Below are 20,561 nucleotides of genomic sequence, written 5' to 3'. Positions count from 1 at the left end.
AAAGCGTATTTTGTAAAATTATTTAAATGTACAAAAAAAATTGTTGGTCAGTTAAAACTTCCTATTTGCTATTTCTATTTTATTTATTTAAAATAAGCTCTACTTTTTGCAAAACCAAGCTGGACACGACGTGGATGACCGTCACACAAGGCACAAAAAAACCCGTTGGAAAAAAAATATGCTCCCCTACGGAAGAGGATTAGGGCCACTGAAAAAGGTTAAAAAAGTTATCTGATTTAAAAAAAAATAAAAATTTATCTCAGAATTCTGACTTTAATATCAGAATTCTTACGTTAATATCAGAATTCTTACTTTAATCTCAGAATTCTGACCTTTTCTCTGAATCCTTACTTTAATCTCAGAATTCTGGCTTTTTCTCAGAATTCTTACTTTAATATCAGAATTCTGACTTTAATCTCAGAATTCTGCCTTTTTCTCAGAATTCTTACTTTAATATCAGAATTCTTACTTTAATCTCAGAATTCTTACTTTAATCTCAGAATTCTGACCTTTTCTCTGAATCCTTACTTTAATCTCAGAATTCTTACTTTAATATCAGAATTCTGACTTTAATCTCAGAATTCTGCCTTTTTCTCAGAATTCTTACTTTAATATCAGAATTCTTACTTTAATCTCAGAAGTCTGACTTTTTCCTCAGAATTCTAACTTTAATCTCAGAATTCTTACTTTATTCTCAAAATTCTGACTGAATTGTTACAGCTAACAAACATGTTAGCATCAAGCTGTAGCCATGTCTGTTTTAGACACTAAACTAACTATCTTGTTTTAATCACCCTCCGCTCTTCTATTAATGAAATAGCATCAAAGGGGTGACTAAAAAGTCACCTGTTTCTGTCATTTTCCACCAATGTGTCACTGGCCCTCTTACACAACTCACATCTGTGTGTAAGCCGAGTGCTCCCACAAAAAAATTGTGAGATTTAAGTCAGAAATCTGAGAAAAAAAGTCAGAATTCTGAGATTAAAGCCAGAATTCTGACTTTACCATATTAAACTAAAATAATATTTAAAAATCAGTTAAGTTTTTATTTTTTTCAGTGGCCCTAATCCTCTTCCATACTCACCTGTATTTTAACACCACTTTTTTTCCAAATCTTTTTGATCAGTTTGCAATCCGCAATATATTTTTTAAAATCAAACCCAATATTTATGAAGGCTCTATTTAACCATTTTAATTAATTGTAGATATGTTTAAACCCTATATGCTTTTCAAATACAAATCCACATTTGTCAGCTTGGTCATTCCTTAGTAGCTATATTTTCCCCAGAAATATCTGCCCTCTATAAATAATTTAGCGTGCATTAATTAAGGACAAAGTGCAAAGAAATCAATGTTCACTCAACACAAGTGTTTTTATTAAAAACAGTTCACAGCATCCTTACTGTTTTCTTTTATCAACTCCAAGGGAATCAAGATGACAAGCTTTAAAGAGGCAAAATGATTAATGCTTTCCTTTCGGATACTGTAACATCAGTGTAAACAGTGTAATATTGGATACTTTATCAAACTGGATTCTTAATTATTAAATTCAAGAGATGTAGAGATATCCAGGCTATCATTAATATATTTAAGGCTACCGATTTAATCTGACACGAATGGTAGTCCATAAACAAAGGCAATAATAAATGCAGGTATCAGCACTTGGTATTTTATCATTTCTGATGGAGTAAAACAGCAGCTTTGTTCATGTTTGTAACAGTTCTATTCACATTTAAGTCCAACAGTCCCAACATCAGGTAAATAAAACTAATGCTTTATGAAGTGCGGAATTGTAGTATTCATTTTGCAGCTCAAGAACAGACATCCTCTCCTTGTAGGGCAATTTGATGCCAGAGCTCTCAGTGGGCTATAAAACTGACTGACAATGATTAAGTCACCATCCCCCAGGTCTGTTCAGGACGTGCAAGAAAACTGGTGGGAAAATACAGCAAACGTATGAAAACCATGGCATCATTCTGTGCTTATGTGCATCCTTTACAGAGAAAGAAATGTCAGCAATCTGTTATTAAGTTATCCTAATCTAAAGAGCACAGTTTTAATCTTTCCAAACAGTTAAAACACCAAGAACTATTTATCTTATAGGGATTCTCCTTAAGGCAGGTACGAAGTCAGTGATGCATAAACTGTCTCTTTAGCTTAGCGTCCCATCGTTGGCATGGTGACAGCAGGGCTCGTCACGGTGGCGTCCTCTGCCTTCCACTGAGACGTCACAGTCTTGATCTGAGTGAAGAACTGAATACCCTGGTGGTGAAAGTGGAGTGGATTTGTCAGCAAGTCAAAGGGAAAACATGTTTAGTCTCTGGGATTATGCAAATCATCCTAAAAAAAAAAAAAAGAATTGTTTTTTTTTTTTTGTCTTTTTACCTGTTTGCCATAGAAGTTGGTATCTCCTCTGAAAGAACCTCTGGAGCCAGTAAAGGAGAACATGGGCAGGGGGACGGGGATGGGTACGTTTACCCCAATCTTAATAAAAGCATAAAAACACCTATAAATACTTGCCAAAATGGGAGGACAAGTCTAAAGCAGAATAAACTAACAAAATGTAAAACATTGGGAGCAGAATCTGGATTAAGGGATTCTGCAGAATCTAAGAGAACTTGTTGAACATAGATGAACGGAAATCTAAAAACCACATTTTAAACAACCCATCTCCATGATAAGGGGCACGTTTGATCATTTCAACTGTTCACTGGAGCTCTGCCGAGCCATTTTATTCAGCGCCATGTTGCACATTTTGTCACTCAAATTGGTTTCAGGTCTATCCAGCTGCATCCAGAAGCAATTTGGTCTATGTTATTAATAACTCTGCCTGGAAACTGACAATGAACAGTGAGGTTCTACAGTGTTGTGCATATACAAATTCATCAAGCAATGACAGTCTAAGACGCTAATGCAAATGAGCTTCAAGTCATAAACCACTGATGCTTTATAAATATCTTCAGCCAGGAGAAAAGGAGATTATCAAAACACAATAAACCACCAGTTCCAGGTGTGCAGCTGAGATTAGGATCACAGATTCAAAAGCAACTAAATCTCCATTAAAGCTTAAAACCATTTTTTTTCTGTATAAATCTCCATTCTGGTGTCTTTTATAAACCCCCTCACCTGTCCTACATCCACTTCATGTGTATATTTGCGTGCTGTGGCTCCATTGGTGGTAAAGATGGCCGTGCCGTTGCCATAAGGGTTTCTGTTGATCAAAGATATGGCTTCATCGAGCGTGTCGGCTTCAAGGATTATGAGCACCGGCCCAAAGATCTCCTCCTTGTAGCATTTCATGTCAGGCTGAAAAGAAAAGGAAAGATGAGAGAAGAGCTTCCCTGTGAAAAAGGAAAATTCTGGGCATCATTAAGGTATCCCACTGCTGCTAGTATCCCCATTTCTGCTGAAGATAATCAACAGTGCTATAGATTCATTTTGTAATATTTCAAACAACTTCTTATTTTAGGAATTTGAAAAACTCCAGAAACCTTGATGCAAGAGGAAGGACGCTACTTTGAGAAAACTGAAAGTTATTAGAGGGATTCATTAGTCTGAAATAGACTGCATTAGCACATAGGCAGGGGGAAAAAATCTGCATTTTCCTCAGATTAACCCTACAGTGGCCAAAACCACACATCCATTAATCTCCAACAGAAGCAGTAAAAAAATAGAAAAACGTTTGATTCTGACGAACAGGGAGACTGTTTTTTTTTTTTTTTTGCCTCTGATAATAACTTCAGCACCAAAATAAGTTCTGCAGAAATGAGACGTCCTTGGTTATTAATATCATTTCCATTTCATTTTCAGAACCACATACAGGGACATGCAGCTCCAGAGGAAAATAGTTCACTTTTTATAGTTAAAAAAAAATCATTATTAAAAACACCTGGAATCCAGGCTGTCCATTCTATTAGGCAGGCAAAAGTATTCATACCCCTCAACCTTTCCACAACTGACCTAAATGTCTTTTTCTGGGGATTTGTACATGAAGAACCAAATCACATCAAAAAAAAAAGGAAAAAGAATAATATTATATATCCCTCTGCGTCTACACACACTTCAAAATTCTGCACTACTTTGGCCGATAACATCAAATCCCCCAATTTACACAAAACTTTAATGTTGCAATGAAAACTTTTGTAAGAAGCTGTAGATTTTGATTCCCATTCTCACCCTGACGTTGCTTAAGATGGTGGGTCCAACAAAGTTTCCGTTTTCATATCCTTTGACGTGAACGTTCCTCCCATCCAGCAGCAGCTTAGCACCTTCATTAACGCCACTCTGGATCAAATGCTCCACCTTAGCCTTCGCCTCAGGGGAGATCAGGGGCCCCACATCGGCCCCAGGTTGATCACCTGAAGAAAAACAATACTATTTTCTTTACAAACAGGCAACCTGAACAAAACTTTGTTTTTAAAATAAAAAGCTTGATAATAGATAACACTTTGGACTGATTTGCATAAAAAAACTCTTCTTCTTGTTACCTGCATTTACGCGCAGCGATCTGGAGCGCTCCACCAGCTCTGGGAGCCAGTCACGAGACTCTCCGACAAAAATAGCAGTGGAGAGAGCCATGCATCGCTGACCAGCGGCTCCAAAGGCAGCCCCCACCAGCTGGTTGATGGTGTTCTCTTTGTTGGCGTCAGGCATCACCACACCATGGTTCTTTGCACCCTAAATGCCAAAAGAAAGAAAAAAAAAAAAAGCAAGCACAGATGTCGATATGTTCATTTTTACAGAAAATAATGGCCTTTCTAATTGAAGATTGGAGCATTTGAGAGTGTTCAGTGAAGCGCTCCGAGTACCATGTTGGACTGAACCCTCTTTCCATTCTTGGAGCCCCGCTCGTAGATGTACTCTCCTGCCTGGTTGGATCCCACAAAGCTGATGGCTTTAATGGCTGGATGGTCACAGATAAAATTCACAGCTTCACAAAGGAGAAAAAAAAAAAAAGAAGAAGGTTGAGCCTTTTTTTCTTTAAAAGAAATGTTTGGATTCGCATCACAAATCAGAACTTTATGCCAGTTTTCTGCAATATCATAGTTGGTGCATAAGGAATGTATTTATGAACTAGAAGGATTTAACGCTAATGTGTTTATTGCTCCCTTGAAAATAACTGTTGTCTTTTCCTTTGGGGTTTCCTGGCAGGGAAAATACCTCATTAAACGCCTCAGATAATGCTGTGCTTCCTCATGTCACCAGTAAAATATCCTGAGTTTGACTCTTTGTTTACTCTTGCTTATATTTCTGTGAATTGGCATCATGTGTCAATTGTAAAGCTGCTGCAGTTTTCAGCAAAGGTCAGTCAGAAAACAAATGGACAGTTCTTTGTGTCTGTCGCCTAAATCACATTACATAAATCTAAGTGTGTGTTTATAATGTGAAAGATCAAAAAGTTAAAAAGGGATATAAATACAGTGCAGATATTTCCTTTCTGGACTGGATTCTGTTGCTTACAACTAATTCATGCTGGGAAGCCCAGAAAGAACAAGGAGTCACACGCTCACCTGCATGCTGCCCATGGATGATATTTAGAGTACCATCTGGTGCTCCTGCATCCTGGAGCAATTTGGCCAGGAGCATGGTGCAGCCTGGGACGCGCTCGGATGGCTTCATCAAATATGTGTTTCCGCACACCATCCCGATGGGGAACATCCACAGAGGAATCATGGCAGGGAAGTTGAAGGGGGCGATGCCGGCGCAGACTCCGAGGGGCAGGCGGTACGTGTACGTGTCCATGTCCTTAGTGATGGAGGGCAAGGTTTCACCCAGCATGAGGGAGGTGATGCTGCAGGCGTGCTCCACCACCTCTGAAGGGAGGAGAGGGGGATAATGACTAAACCTTTAATTGAGCAGAGAAAATAGCCAAAACGCTCCAAATTGCTATTTAAATTGCTCCAGCCATTATGAGGCAAATTTCACACTGCATTGCTATTAAACCAAATGTTAAACGCCACGTAACCGAAAGCTGAAATGTTACTGGAACCAGTCTGTTCGCCCATCTACAGACTGGAAGTGTTTAGATATCTGGTTAAAGAGATGAACCCGCTACCCTCTGCCTGGTTATGTTCATTAGGAAAGAATGAGAAGGCTTACACCTGCCTCCCTAAGCCTCCATAATAGATGGTGTATGTCGGTGATAATGACAAGACAGCAGCGTGTAAGACGTGATTACGTCTAGAGTGATGTTTCCAAAAATGTACAGTACATGTCAAAACTATTCAAACCTCCTAAATTTAAGGTTTTATGTGAGGAATCCTGTTAAACACATTAAAAGAAAAAGTGTTGCATTTAACCAAAGCTGCTGCTCCCTAAATGCACCAGGAAGCGTTATCACAAATCCTTCCTCCCAGCAGCTGTAAGACTTTATAACCATCACTGTTCTCAACAACCTCGACAAGTTTTATAGATTCATGCTAATTTTTGCAGTTTCTATCTTAGTCAGTTAAATAACATGCTGCTCTTATGTTGCCATTTTCCATATATCCATTACTGTAAAAATGTCCACATCTCTTATTTTTTTAATTCTCCTGATGCATAGTATTTATATTGTAGAAAAAAACTGCACAGTACAGTATTTTATTAGCTTATTTTCTTAACTCTGTCACTTATTCTTTATTTTTATACACTTTTCTAAGGTTCACATTGTTTGACCACTGCTGCTATAACCTTTTGCTGCTGTAACACCACAATTTCCTCTTTGTGGAACAACAAAAGGCTTTTCTATTCTATTGTATTCTATTCTATCCAAAGCTGCACAGCAATTAATTAGTAGAAAAAACATGAATCTCTCAGAAATTCCTCTATGTGGATTAATAGATCTGTGTTTCACTTCATCTCCTTTCCTTCATGCCGACTAAAGTTTGAATGTGAACTTCTAAAGAAAAAGTTCAATTTCCGAGTGATAAAGAAAAATTCAAACTTCAAGCACCAGTGCCCCTGTTCAGCAGAAAATCTAAACAGCAGGCAGCGGGGCTCCAAATGGAGCCTGTCTTTCAGCTGATAATGGAAAAGTTAACTTGCCAGGAAAGTCTGAGCACAAAAACTGGGATATGCATCAATACACTTTTTTTTTTTAACAGCTCTATCTTGTAGTTACTGAAAAAAATCATTTTTTTAAAGTTTGCAGGAATTTCTCACTTCCTCCATATGTTTCTCCTTGATGCTAGAAAGAATAAGTGCTACTCAGTGAGGTGAAGAAAACGGTTATTCTTCTATTCCAAACAAACAGCCTGAAATTTACATTATTTAACTTTTTCACTGAACAGCTGAATAAATGATGTAGAATCAGGTCTAAATATATGAATTCTGCAGCAGTACTGCTCACTGAAGCATGTGTTTACGTAAATGAGATAAGATCTGAGTCAGCTCCATCTGAGGGATCCTGATTTCTGATGTTTATTCAACAGTCCTCTTAATCTCTTCATGAAGTCAAGTCCCTAAACTCATGCCTCCAGAGGAGAAGCTAACATTTTACTCACGGAGCCCTCTAAACACATCTCCCTCTGCGTCTGCGAGCGTTTTGCCTTGCTCCAAGGTGATCACTTTTGCCAGTTCTTTCTGAAACATTGAGATCACTTAATTAGAGGAGAGATCATCCAGTCGGGGAGGTTCATTAGGGGGCTGCAGATTTCCCTACGATGTTATCCTTAATGAGCTGCTGGTAGCGCAGGAAGATCTGCTGCCGGCTTAGGATGGACGTCTCGGACCACGAGCGGAAAGCTTTGGAGCAGGAATCCACAGCTGCCAGCATCTCCTCCTGAGTGGCTTTGGGAACACGTCCCACTACTTCATTGGTGGCCTGAGGAGAAGGAGGTAGAGTATTCAAAGCTGACAGAGAACAAGAAATGATTACTTGGCACGACATGCTGGACATTATTCCATTATTATTAACAACAGAATATGTTTTTTTTCCTGACATTTACAGCCCTGAATGTTTATGAGATGAGATGGATGTGTTCCAAAGCAATAATCACCCATCACAGCGTAGCTAGAGGCGAATACTTCACAAGCTCCACAGCAGGATAGGTTCTTAACTATTTTTACACTCTTATTTTTCGAATGAATTCATATGAAACCCCATTAAAAAAAGCAGTGAAAATCTGAACAATGTAGAGAAAATGATGCAGTGTTTTAAATTAAAGGCACACTATGCAACATTTTTCAGTTAATTAATGTGTTCCATAACGTTATGGATGATTAAATGAGTCATTTCAGGTTGAACAAAGGTATTCTCGGCCGCCCTGGTGGTCTGTGGGGGAAATACTGCACTTGCAACTGCAGGAGCACCGACCCGCACCCACAGGCTCAGAAGTCTCGTGAGAGTCAGTCTTGCTTTACGGCGAGAACTGCTACACCCCCCAGTTAAAAGCATTCTCGTTGCTAGCACAGTGGCGATCTTTGTGCAGTTATGCTACGTTCACGCAGCAAAAGCAGCAAAATCGTGTCTGCTGCTTCATTTTTACTGCTTGTACCAGTTTAGTTCTGACGCCGCGGCTGAAGCAGCTTTGCTGCTCTGGCTGCGCGGTGCAAAAGTGTGTCTGAGGCGCGTTGGGCGGAGCTTCACTATCCTTTCTCTGCCTTGCAGCTATATTTGCTGTGATCAGTGGGAATAAAGTAGTTTTAATATGTGTTTAAGTGAGAAAATACACCTGAAAACGTAATCAGTGCAGTCAGTTCATTCAGATTATTATCCTGCCTTCAATATTTTTTCTGTCGGAGCCGCTCAGACCCCCACATACCAGGGATGCGCCGACAGTATGGATCCCTTCATCAGCAGCGGTTCACCGCGGCAGCTGGTAGGTGTTTTTCATCTAAATAATCCAAACTGCATATTCTGCCGGCAGATTTCTGCATTTTAAGTTAATTTAGGCGTCAATAAACTGTTTAAGAGGAGTGATCATAGCGCTGTGTCTCTCTCCCTGCGTTAAACGCGCCCGATGCGCTGCTTCAGCTGCTCAGACGTGCTGCGCCTGGTGCTCAAAACGCGCCGCTGGACCTTTTGCTGCACCTTGACGCGCGTCAACCATTGACTTTGCATGTAAACTCGCTGCTTCTGTCGCGCCAGCTGCGGTGTGAACGCAGCATTAGTCATTCGTTGCGTTCGCCTGTCTGCTAAGCTCAAAACAACCGCGCCTGGCTTGACGGAGAAACCAGGAGAACAGCTGAGCATATTTACGACAGTGCACTTTTACTTTCGCCCTCTGGGGGGAGCCTCGCTGGAAAATCAACACCGGTTGCATAGTGTACCTTTAAAATATGAAAACTCAGTCATTTGTAAGAAATGTTATGCCGGGTTCACACAGCAATCTTCAAACAATCTGAAGTGTCAGAGACCCAAAACATAATGAAAAAGATGTAACTAGAAATCGACATTCAATTAATTTTACATTTTTTAAACAAATATGAGTTTTTTTATTCTGATTCTTGAAGCCGAAGTTGTTTTTTCAATCTCATTTTCATGAAAAAAAGTGAGATAATGATGACAAATGTGACACACGTTTCAGTTTAAACGAAAATAAACCCAAATTATTACCAAAATATTAACAGACAGTAACAGAGGGAGTTGCAATTTATTAATTTGACCTCAGGACATGGATTGCTGCAGTCATGAATCAGCAAACGCATCCATTTAAAAAAAAGCTAGTATTAGACAAAAACATCAGCCAGCTGGCCAACCTCTAGATATGATGAGTTTGGTTCAACAGAGAGCCACACAAAACAGCAATAATTAGATTTCAGACAGGAAATCTTGCAACGCCTTTAAAGATCAGATTAAGTAAACATGATAGATGAGGAAGAGGAAAGGATGATAGTTTATAGGCTAGCCGTGACGGCGAAACAACAGAAAAAGGAAAACTGTAGTTTAAAAGGAGTCAAGCAGTAAAAGCAGGTGCACTACTTGCCACAATTGATATGGGTTTGGATTATGATGGATTATTTTCTCAGGAAACACTTTCTAATTAACTATACCTCACACTGAACAAGGAGTTCTTCATTCTGCTGGGGGGGGGGAACCACACGCTATGATGCACTACTCTGTGTTGGTCTAATCACTAAATATTTAGTGAACACACTGAGGTTCATGACGAAATGTGAAAAACATTCAGGGTATAACATTCATTTTGAAAGGCACTGTAATTTACAAAACAGGACAAGTTCCTGCCGTCATGTCTCGCCGCTCCAGGCGAGCGCGAATACTCACAGGGTTGTGAATGTCTAGCCATTCAGACGAGCTGGACTCCACAAACTTCCCATCAATGAACAGTTTGGTTGTCGGCTGGAAGATAAAAGAAGCGTATAATTAAACCCCTTTTCCTGCATGATTACATTCTTAATAACTTTACTGACAACATCTATCAATCACCACAAAGTGTGCAGAGGGTGATGCGTCTCCTTGAAGCATTACATGGTTGCTTGGTTGCAATTAAACAACAATAATTTGGCTTAATGATATCCATCTACCTGCTGAATGTTTTAGTAAAGCGTAGAAAGTAGGAAAAGATGTTGGGAAATAACCAAAGGTTTTCCAGGCATTGATTAAACAAAAGGATCCAACAGTGGAGCAAATCTGAGCAGCAAATTTAAACAAACCAGTTCCCTATTACTGGAGGATTTTAAATAAACTTCCTGGCAATGCTCCCATCTTCTGCAATAATTTAACAGCTTTAATCGCATTTAAAACTCTTCACATTTGTTACAGGCTCAGTGATTTAGCCTCTTGGCTCTGGAAGAAAATAAAAAAATAGTTTTAAATGCAAAAGGTAGATCCCAAATAGTGAATGCAACAAAACTTTAAACAAAAGATTAATAGTTGAACAAATAATACTTAAAATGATTAAAATTAAATGAATGTCCAATGCAGCAGTCCAAAGAGTGACTTTGTGGCCCTTTCCTAAATATAAAGTAAAATGGATAACAAACATTCAGCAGATTAAAATTGGCAAAATACAGAAAGGGTTTCAGGTGTAAGTTTTCTCATTTTGTTGGTCATAATTTAGTTAAAATAACTGTTAGAACAGTTATAGTATTAGGCCCTGTTCAGACCTACAACCATTTGTGTATATATATATATATATTTTAAATGGCTCCGTAACGACTCCTAACAATATCTAAATAACAAAACAAAACAAATCCCAACAACCTTGTGAGATCCATAATGTCAAATAACACCTCAATGATATCAGTTGAGATAATCCTCTCAGTGAACTTTAGCGTTAAGGGACCCATCGCCTGCTTTTGGTGTGGGCTGCTGCTGCTGCAGAAAGACTGCATCCCAAGCTCTGAGGATCTTACCAATATGCAAAATATAAAAGTCTGACTTTTGGACTATTAAACAACTTCTGCATTTGAAACAACACTAAGCCAAATTAATTTTCACACATTATTATGCCAAGGATGTTATATATCTGTGATGCATTGTTTAGCTGCATCTCAAATTTTTCCGTGAACTCTCTGAGCTACTACTACTATGTTGAGCCCCTGTGACATTATTACTTGTACTTTAAATGTTTCTGTTTCTATTTTGTTTTGTTAATCATTTGGGGTTTAAGTTCTTTCTAATTAAAGATTGTCTTGTTTTATTGCAGACTATAAAGGGTGCAAGGAAAATGACCCTAAACCAAGGATTTGATGAAGAATAGGATTCAAGATACAGAAACTCTGCGGCATTGTTTGATCCCACAAGATCATTTCTGATGACAACACATTACTAGTTCTTCTCTGTTAATCTGTTCGACTAATTCAGCACAGAATGAAAACCAGATACAGCAGGATATGTCCTCTTTATATATCACACATTAACTGTGATAAACCACACTTCTGGTCAAATATCAAAATGAGTAATGGATGATTACTGTCTCGCCAGTTGATTAAAGAAAATACTTTCAATGGAAAGTTTCTAGCATTTGAAAGGCCTCAAAAAACAAAACAACACACCATGTCCCCAAACTTTATACATTTAATAATAGGTGGGAAAACAAAAACACCGACATCTATCCTTCCAGGAAATGTTACAAAGCCATTTATAATGCTTTGTAAACCCACAAACCAAAGCCAGAGCCGTTATCCACAAATGGAAGACAGATCATAAGCCATGAAAACCGTCAAGGAGCAGGGCCCTACCAAATGAAACAAGGAACAAACAATGACACAAAATGGGTTGTAGACTGAGTTTTAATAAAATAAAATAATAAAAAACTGGTGTCACAGTCAAAATGCATGTCAGTCTGACACGCTTAAAACAGACCTGAGAAATTCCTCAATGGAGATGTAAACACTAATTTTTATTTGTGTTGCTTTTTGCCAATGTTGGCCTTTTTTGGGGGGTGGGGGGTGGGGGGGGGGGGACTTTCTTACAAAGAGATGAATTCATACGATTTTTTTATGGTAACCATAAAATCTGCCCTTCTAACCTATTTAATACGCTGTGCAATAATTCAGCTGTTATAGTTATCTCAATAAATCACCGTTGTAATTTTCCTGGTAGAACTTTAATGTACAACGCCAAATCATGTGTATAAGTCGCCTTAAATCTCTGCCTTATGTATTTATTATTTTTCATATATAGTCCATGCACCTTTTCCTCCTTTTGGCACCTTCTTTTGACCATTTAGCCGATGAGACAAAGGAATTTCTCCCCTGTGTGATCAATAAAGTCTATCTTATATCATCTTAAAAATGCATATTGGGTTTATTTTGGTTGAAGAAATCGGTAAGGGGATAAATGCTTTGTTCTTTTCTCCATCCTGTAAAGAAACATCGAAACCTGATAAACAGGTTAATCACTAAAACTTGATGTACTGTGATTTCTTTGAGTGTTGTAACAGCAGCTGGGTGTCAGGAGTCAGAGCTTACCACTGAGGAAGAGGAGTAGCGCATGCGACCAAGCTGCAGAGGAGCCTGCAGGAGAACAACACACCCCAACATTAACCAACTTAATTTGCTGCCAACAAACAGTAAAAAAAATTTGTCTAAACGTATCACATGTGTATAAGTCACAACGAAATGTAGCTAAAATAAAAAAAACAACCTCATTATCTGAATTTGGCCTTAACTACTTGAAGAAAAGGGGAGTGGAAGGTTTCCAACGTGTATGACTTTGTTAGCTAAACAGCTTAGCCTTCATTAGTTAGACATGCATTTGAGAGAAGCTTTTTTCATTATTAAGAGTTGTACCTTGCTTTTTAACAGTGACCGAAGCATCAGCGCTGCCATTGTGCAACCAGGTTTCAAATTTATCCTTCAACAGACCCACAGCGCGAGCGAAACTTGACGCTTCAAACGTTTTCCAGAGGACAGTACAGAGTGCTTGCAATTTATCCGATGTACAACACATGTAGACGGACTATATATAAAAGAAGGATGGGTTGGATCATTTGTAAATCTGTAAAACTATTGCGTTACGTCCATTCGCTGTTTTTTTAAGTTGGGCGGGACATAACTGAAAATCAACCAATCATATTACTTCGTTTAAAATCGTAAAATAGGAAGGCGCTGATTGGCTCTTGCTCAGACAACGACAAGGTCGATGTTTGCATTCTTTCTCCTGAACAAAAAAAAAAAAAACTTTTTTGTTTATTTTTTCAATATCAGTTCATTTATATTTTTTTCCTAGTATATAACTTTAATATTTCGTGATAGACAATGTTGACCAATGTTTACGTCACTTTCTCTATACTCCATAACCAAACGTTTCCATAGCAACATCTTCCGAGGACATGGAGTTTCTGCAGTGGGACAGTCAGGATGTTGCACGATGGGTCACGTCCATAGGATTTCCACAATACAAAGTAAGTGAGCATTAATCTAAAAACAACTTCATAGTGAAGTAATGTTTAAACATTCTAACTGAGTAAGCCAACTTTCATAAACACAAATCCAAGCCATTAAGTATCTAAACTTCAGCATTTCTGGTTACAGGAGTGTTTCACCGAGAATTTCATCACTGGTAGGAAGCTCATTCATATAAACTGCAACAACTTGCCAAAACTCGGAATCACAGATTTTAAAGACATGCAGGTATAAAGAATAGGCCGAAAAATATGTTTCACAGTGAAAGCTAGTCTATGTGGTGTAATATGAGGTAAGTTTCAGCAGGCAGAGCTGTATCTGTATAACATTCATGATGAAATTAAATCAATATTCCATAACCCATTTTATGGCACAATGAAAATTCAAAACTTCCAGCAATAAAAATTATTGGATTCTGGGACAAGACCTTATTACCTTTGTATCATTAAAAATATATTTATATTTTTATGGTAAAAACTGACGTCCTTGTAATAACACAAAACGGCTACTTGCCCTAGTATATAAAAAAAATGCCAAAAATGCTTCTATAAGAAACACTCACAAATTGAAAAAAACACTTTTTTTTTTTTTTTTTTGTTACATCATATCCTTAGAGTAATAATGCTGATACAGGCACTTACATTTTTTTTTTACTTTTTTAACTTAGCTTATTAACTTTACTTTTTAACTTTTCATCTAGCTTTTTAACTTTATTATTTAGCTTTTTACCTTCTTTTCTTAACTTGTTAACCTTATGTATTATTCGAGGTCTTATCTAATTGGTCAATTAGATAAGTCAGTATCTTTGCTGAATGGCTGGGTATAAATCTTGTGCTTATGGTCCTCACTGAGGGATCTCGATTTTTAAGGGGTATGCAAGTGTTCAAAAACATCTGACTTTAGTCTGAACAAACAATTACTACAAGCCTTCTCTGAGTGCTCTGCCAGCCATTTTCAGGTGTCCTAGTGTCACCTTGGCGGCATCGCACATCCTGCTCAACTGTGTTTTTTTGCATGATGTGGCATCCAATTAAAGCTGTGGGCTGTAACCAAACATTTCTAGCAAGAATGCATGCCTAAGAATAGCTTCATCTAGCTCTTGGTATGTGTGAGCGGATAAGGAAAAGATGAGTTTGAATTATAGTGCTTTGTACAGCTAATCATATCTCCTGGAGTTTTTCATGCTGTTATATAAAAAAAACAGTATGTTTTTGATGTGTTAGAACAACACAAAGTAGTGCTTAGCTGTAAAATAGAAGTTAATGATAGAATTCCAAATATGGAAGGTTAGGCATGAAGATTTACACAGCTCACCCGAGTTATTACATTTAGACATAACTTATGGTCCAATTCCTGCTAAAAGTCTGTTATATGTGTCCACCATTTTATGCAAACAATGAGGCTGATATTGTTTCTCATTCTTGTTTGGGAAGAACTGCTGAAATTCAAGGAGTTTGGATAGAGAATATTTGATTTCAGTTTGAATGGAATCTTGACTTTGACTAGGCCATTTCAACAAATGAAGCTTGGATCTAAATCAATAAATTGTGAAGCTCCTTCAGTCAGCGGCAGGCTCTAGAGGTCTTCCTCCTGGGTTACACAGTACTTGCCTGCATTCATCCTCCCATCTACCCTGCAGAGGAAAAGCATCACCCAACCAAGATGCTGCAACCTGCCGTTTCACCATGATGGCTGTCTGTATCCAATGATGAACAATATTAGCTTTCTAGTGTTTTCCATTCTGGCTAAAAAATTTTCATCTGAGAAGAAGAGTTTTTTCTCACGTTTGCTATGTCTCCCAGATGTGTTGCCAACCCAAAATGTGACTTCTTCTGGCTGCCTTTAACAGTGATTTCATCCATGAGGACCACAGTTTCTCAACTAATGTAGCCCTTCTGCTGTTATAAGTACCTCTTGGCTTCTCTTTTTGATAGATGCTCTTATAAGTTCTGTTTAGGAACAAGCTCAGCATCCCTCTCTCTTGCTCACAGTCATGGACGACCTGCCCTCTGCTGCCATTGACTCTTCAGTTTCTATGAGTTTTTTTATCAGCTATACACTATATTGCCAAAAGTATTTGCTCACCCATCCAAATTATTGGAATCAGGTGTTCCAATCACTTCCATGGCCACAGGTGTATAAATTCAAGCACCTAGGCATGCAGACTGTTTTTACAAACATTTGTGAAAGAATGGGTCGCTCTCAGGAGCTCAGTGAATTCCAGCGTGGAACTGTGATAGGATGCCACCTGTTCAACAAATCCAGTCGTGAAATTTCCTCGCTCCTAAATATTCCACAGTCAACTGTCAGCTGTATTATAAGAAAATGGAAGTGTTTGGGAACGACAGCAACTCAGCCACGAAGTGGTAGGCCACGTAAACTGACGGAGCGGGGTCAGCGGATGCTGACGCGCATAGTGCGAAGAGGTCGCCAACTTTCTGCAGAGTCAATCACTACAGACCTCCAAACTTCATGTGGCCTTCAGATTAGCTCAAGAACAGTGCGCAGAGAGCTTCATGGAATGGGTTTCCATGGTCGAGCAGCTGCATCCAAGCCATACATCACCAAGTGCAATGCAAAGCGTCGGATGCGGTGGTGTAAAGCACGCCGCCACTGGACTCTAGAGCAGTGGAGACGCGTTCTCTGGAGTGACGAATCGCGCTTCTCCATCTGGCAATCTGATGGACGGGTCTGGGTTTGGCGGTTGCCAGGAGAACGGTACTTGTCTGACTGCATTGTGCCAAGTGTAAAGTTTGGTGGAGGGGGGATTATGGTGTGGGGTTGTTTTTCAGGAGCTGGGCTTGGCCCCTTAGTTCCAGTGAAAGGAACTCTGAATGCTTCAGCATACCAAGACATTTTGGACAATTCCATGCTCCCAACTTTGTGGGAACAGTTTGGAGCTGGCCCCTTCCTCTTCCAACATGACTGTGCACCAGTGCACAAAGCAAGGTCCATAAAGACATGGATGACAGAGTCTGGTGTGGATGAACTTGACTGGCCTGCACAGAGTCCTGACCTCAACCCGATAGAACACCTTTGGGATGAATTAGAGCGGAGACTGAGAGCCAGGCCTTCTCGTCCAACATCAGTGTGCGACCTCACAAATGCGCTTCTGGAAGAATGGTTAAAAATTCCCATAAACACACTCCTAAACCTTGTGGACAGCCTTCCCAGAAGAGTTGAAGCTGTTCTAGCTGCAAAGGGTGGACCGACGTCATATTGAACCCTATGGATTAGGAACGGGATGTCACTTAAGCTCATATGTGAGTCAAGGCAGGTGAGCAAATACTTTTGGCAATATAGTGTATCAGTAGATGGTTCTTCTCCCTCTACTTTTCCTCTCTCTATTTCTGGAGGTCAAGAAAAGATGCGACTGGAGAGACTGATTTGTAATACGTAACCAGGTCCTGATGGTGTCAGCCCAAGAGTCCTAAAGGCCTGTGCAGAGCAGCTCGGTGGGTTTCTGCAGCATCTTTTCAGCATTAGTCTGACCCTGTAGAACGTTCCAGTGATGCGGAAGATCTCCTGCCTTGTTCCAGTACCAAAGAAGACTCAGCCAGCAGTCCTCAGTGACTATAGACCTGTTGGCCTGACATCCTACATCATGAAGGCCCAAGAGAGACTTCTGTTGGTGTGCCTCAGTAAACAAACAAGCTGCTTTCAAGACCCCCCGCAGAGTACTTATTGCCATGGAGTTGAAGTTTTATGATGTCATCATAAACCTGCTTCAACAAACCCACTATCATTTAGACAAGGCAGAGTGCATTGTGAGGATCATTTTTTTGATTTCTCCATTGCATTTAATGCAATTCAACCTAACTTACTTTGTGTGAACCCCCAGAAGACTCAGGTAGAGGATTAACCATCGCCTGGATCAAAAACTACTCGACAAAAAGACCACAGTTTATTAGACTGAGGGGTCAGCTGCAGTAGTTAGCAGCATTCCATCCATTCCTTTTCACTTTGTACATCTCTGACATCCAGTACCAGGCAGAGTCCTGTCATCTGTAGAAATACTCAGATGCCTCTGCAGTCATCGGGTGCATCAAAGATGGATAAGAAGCTGAGTACAGAGAGCTTGTGAACCTGTTTTTGACATGATGTGGAAACAATAATCTGATCCTAAATGTCAACAAAACAAGAGAGATTATTGTAGATTTCAGAAGAAATAGGAACAAGTTGAATCCTGTTAATATCATGGGAGAAGAAGTGGACGTGGTTGAGAAGTATAAATACCTTGGTGTTCAGCTGGACAACAAACTAGACTGGAAACACAACTGTGAAGCCCTCTACAAGAAGGTACAGAGCAGATAATACTTCCTAAGGAAACTTAGGTCCTCCATTTACAACAAGATGCTTCATATCTTCTATAAATCTGTTGCTTAGAGTGTGATCTCTTCCTCCATCATCTACTGGGGTAACAGCATCAGACCAAATGACTTTAAAAAGTCAACAAGCTGATGTTAAGAAGGAGAGCTCTCTTATTGGAACACCTCTAGAACCTCTGGAGGATTTCTCAAAGAAGATTTTTTTCATGAAGTGACAAAAGATTTTCAGAAGATTTTTAGACAACAACAGAGTGACTTCAGTAAGAGGCTTCTCTAGATCCGGTGCAAACAGACCGATACAGAAGATCGTTCCTACCTACAGCTATCAACACCTTACAACATCTTTGTGGAGAAAACCAAACCCTATGAGTTACTCCAACATTTAATTTCCCTTAAAGTATTTTGAATTGAATTAAACTGAATTATTTATTGATGATCCTTTCATTTCTGTACCCAGCTGGACTTTATTTAGAAGCATCAGTGTATTGCGGAATGAATAGGAATGCATGGCACACTTTGCAGATTTTAATATGTTTAAGACTATAAAGGCTGTATTTTTCCTCACACTTTACAATCAGGAACTTGTTTGCAATGGTCTGCCACATGAAATCCCGTTAAACTAATCAAGGTTTTTAAAGCAACTAGATGTAGAACAATCTCCCTTTGTTTTGCAATACAATTAGTTTGCAAGTAAATCCTTCTCTCATACATGAACAGTTATGTTGTGTCATGGAATCTCCATCGTCTCAGCGGGGTGCCTTATTAAGTAGATTTAGATTGTGTAAAGCTTTCACTATCAAAGGCCTCAACCCTGCTGTGTGTCCTGCAGGTCATCTCTGCTCGTGTACGTGAGCTACTGGGGATCACAGAGACCCCGTGGAGTCGCAGCGTCGCAGACCCCCAGTGGGACACCACGGCCCTGTTCTTGGTAAAAAAGAGCCGCACCGGAGTGCGTGCCGAGGCCCTCACCTTCCAGTCCTTTCTGTGTGACTTGAATAGTGGAGTCTCAACACCTAAGGAGCAAGGAGGGAGACGGGAAAAAAAAACCTAAACAAACAAAAGCATTGCAGCGTCATTGATATCACCAACTGTCAGCTGACGATCACACAGATGAGACACTTTTCAGTAGGTCAGAGACAAGCCCTGACATTAACACTTCCCAGCAGCAAAATGCCACCATCGTCCATGTGGCTGACAAACAAAAGACAATAAAATGCTTTTAAGTGTGGTTTTTACTGTGTGTCAGCGTGTGTTTAAAATCACTTCAAAAAGAAAGAAACTGCTGGAAATTTACTGACTAGTGGGTGATCTCACTAAATGAGGGGAAACAACAAAGACTGATTGCAGCTCTTTTTTTTTCTTTTCCCAGACATATCCATCAGATTGTGTGAATGCAAAACAGCACAATCAACTGATCAAAGGGCTCCTGTCATCCCAGTTCTAGAGAAATCCCTTAGCCACCTGTTATTCCTATTGATCTTGTGTGGAACTGGATTAGTTAATTGATTCCTACCAATCCTTGGGGCAATTTTATGATGGTCACAGCAAACAGCTATTTCACAAGAAGCCCAAGGAGGGGTCTGAGGCTTTGTTTCAGAAAATTGTAAAAATATTCAAACCTCTTGATGTTTTTCATAATTTCTTACAGTCCAAAACAGACTTTAATGTGCTTTATTGTTTTTTTTTATGTGCTACACCGACAAAAAGCCCTGCATAAATATAAAGTGGAAACAATATAACAAGATTTTTTAAATCATTTATAAATATTTTACTAATTAGCTTCTTTTAATGTGATATTAATGAATAAAATCGGTTTATTTCCTTTAGGATTTACCTGATCAGCACAGAGGGTAAACCTGAGTTTAATTTATGCTCATGAAATGAACTGTAAAGAGTTGTGGAGAGAAGTTTAATGTGGGGCCGGTGACCACATTAGCCGTCATCCTCAAAAGGACACTAAACCAAACCATAATAACAGCTAGAATGGCAACAATCAGAGAGGCAGCCCAATGTTACTCTGGAGGAGCTGCAGTGATCAATGGCTAAACAACAACGAGAGTTGTGACTGATGAACTCGTCTCATCGACTCCAACTCCCTTTCAGCCAGGACTGGACAATGTTGGCAAATTGCATTGCAACATCATAAGGTGTGATAAGTCCACACATTTCCCCCTCCTCTCTCTCATCTGTGCCTGCAGCACTCTCTGTGACTTTTGGCATCTTGGGAAGTGTCATCTGTGTCAGGTGTGGACATCTGCCACTGTGACACTTTATCAGCAAGCTGAAATTAACATTGGCAAAGCGTGAGCTCATAATATCTGCAATTTATGACCCAGTTATTATTGCCTCCAAACAGTGTTTTGTTATATATATGCTGTTAACATAGATATTGAAAGTTTTTTCAACTTTTACTTTGGAGAGACAGTTTTGCTTTGTTTT

The 20,561-nt window shown here is 39.3% G+C and overlaps 2 protein-coding genes across 2 annotated transcripts; one reads left to right on the top strand and one right to left on the bottom strand.

Moving 5' to 3' along the window:
* Positions 1–1,354: 1,354 nt before the first annotated feature.
* LOC119784168 (methylmalonate-semialdehyde dehydrogenase [acylating], mitochondrial-like) lies at positions 1,355–13,345 on the bottom strand. The gene is made up of 12 exons (XM_038286103.1): positions 13,180–13,345; positions 12,859–12,903; positions 10,208–10,282; positions 7,643–7,804; positions 7,485–7,563; positions 5,511–5,813; positions 4,809–4,930; positions 4,488–4,677; positions 4,177–4,358; positions 3,127–3,306; positions 2,386–2,484; positions 1,355–2,262 (listed from the first exon to the last, which is right to left on the bottom strand). The coding sequence occupies exons 1-12, from the start codon at positions 13,216–13,218 to the stop codon at positions 2,158–2,160; spliced, it is 1,581 nt and encodes a 526-aa protein (XP_038142031.1). The 5' UTR covers positions 13,219–13,345; the 3' UTR covers positions 1,355–2,157.
* Positions 13,346–13,577: 232 nt separating this feature from the next.
* On the top strand, positions 13,578–19,357 carry LOC119784186 (sterile alpha motif domain-containing protein 15-like). The gene is made up of 3 exons (XM_038286132.1): positions 13,578–13,793; positions 13,924–14,022; positions 18,952–19,357. Exons 1-3 carry the CDS (start codon positions 13,722–13,724, stop codon positions 19,171–19,173), a joined length of 393 nt encoding a protein of 130 aa, XP_038142060.1. The 5' UTR covers positions 13,578–13,721; the 3' UTR covers positions 19,174–19,357.
* The last annotated feature ends 1,204 nt before the right edge of the window (positions 19,358–20,561 follow it).

The sequence above is a fragment of the Cyprinodon tularosa genome, unplaced genomic scaffold, assembly GCF_016077235.1.
Source record: "Cyprinodon tularosa strain WSP-4 unplaced genomic scaffold, ASM1607723v1 ctg22, whole genome shotgun sequence".
Taxonomy (NCBI): Eukaryota; Metazoa; Chordata; class Actinopteri; order Cyprinodontiformes; family Cyprinodontidae; genus Cyprinodon; species Cyprinodon tularosa.
The sequence above is the reverse complement of the archived record's forward strand: the minus strand, read 5'-3'. Positions and strand labels throughout refer to the sequence as shown.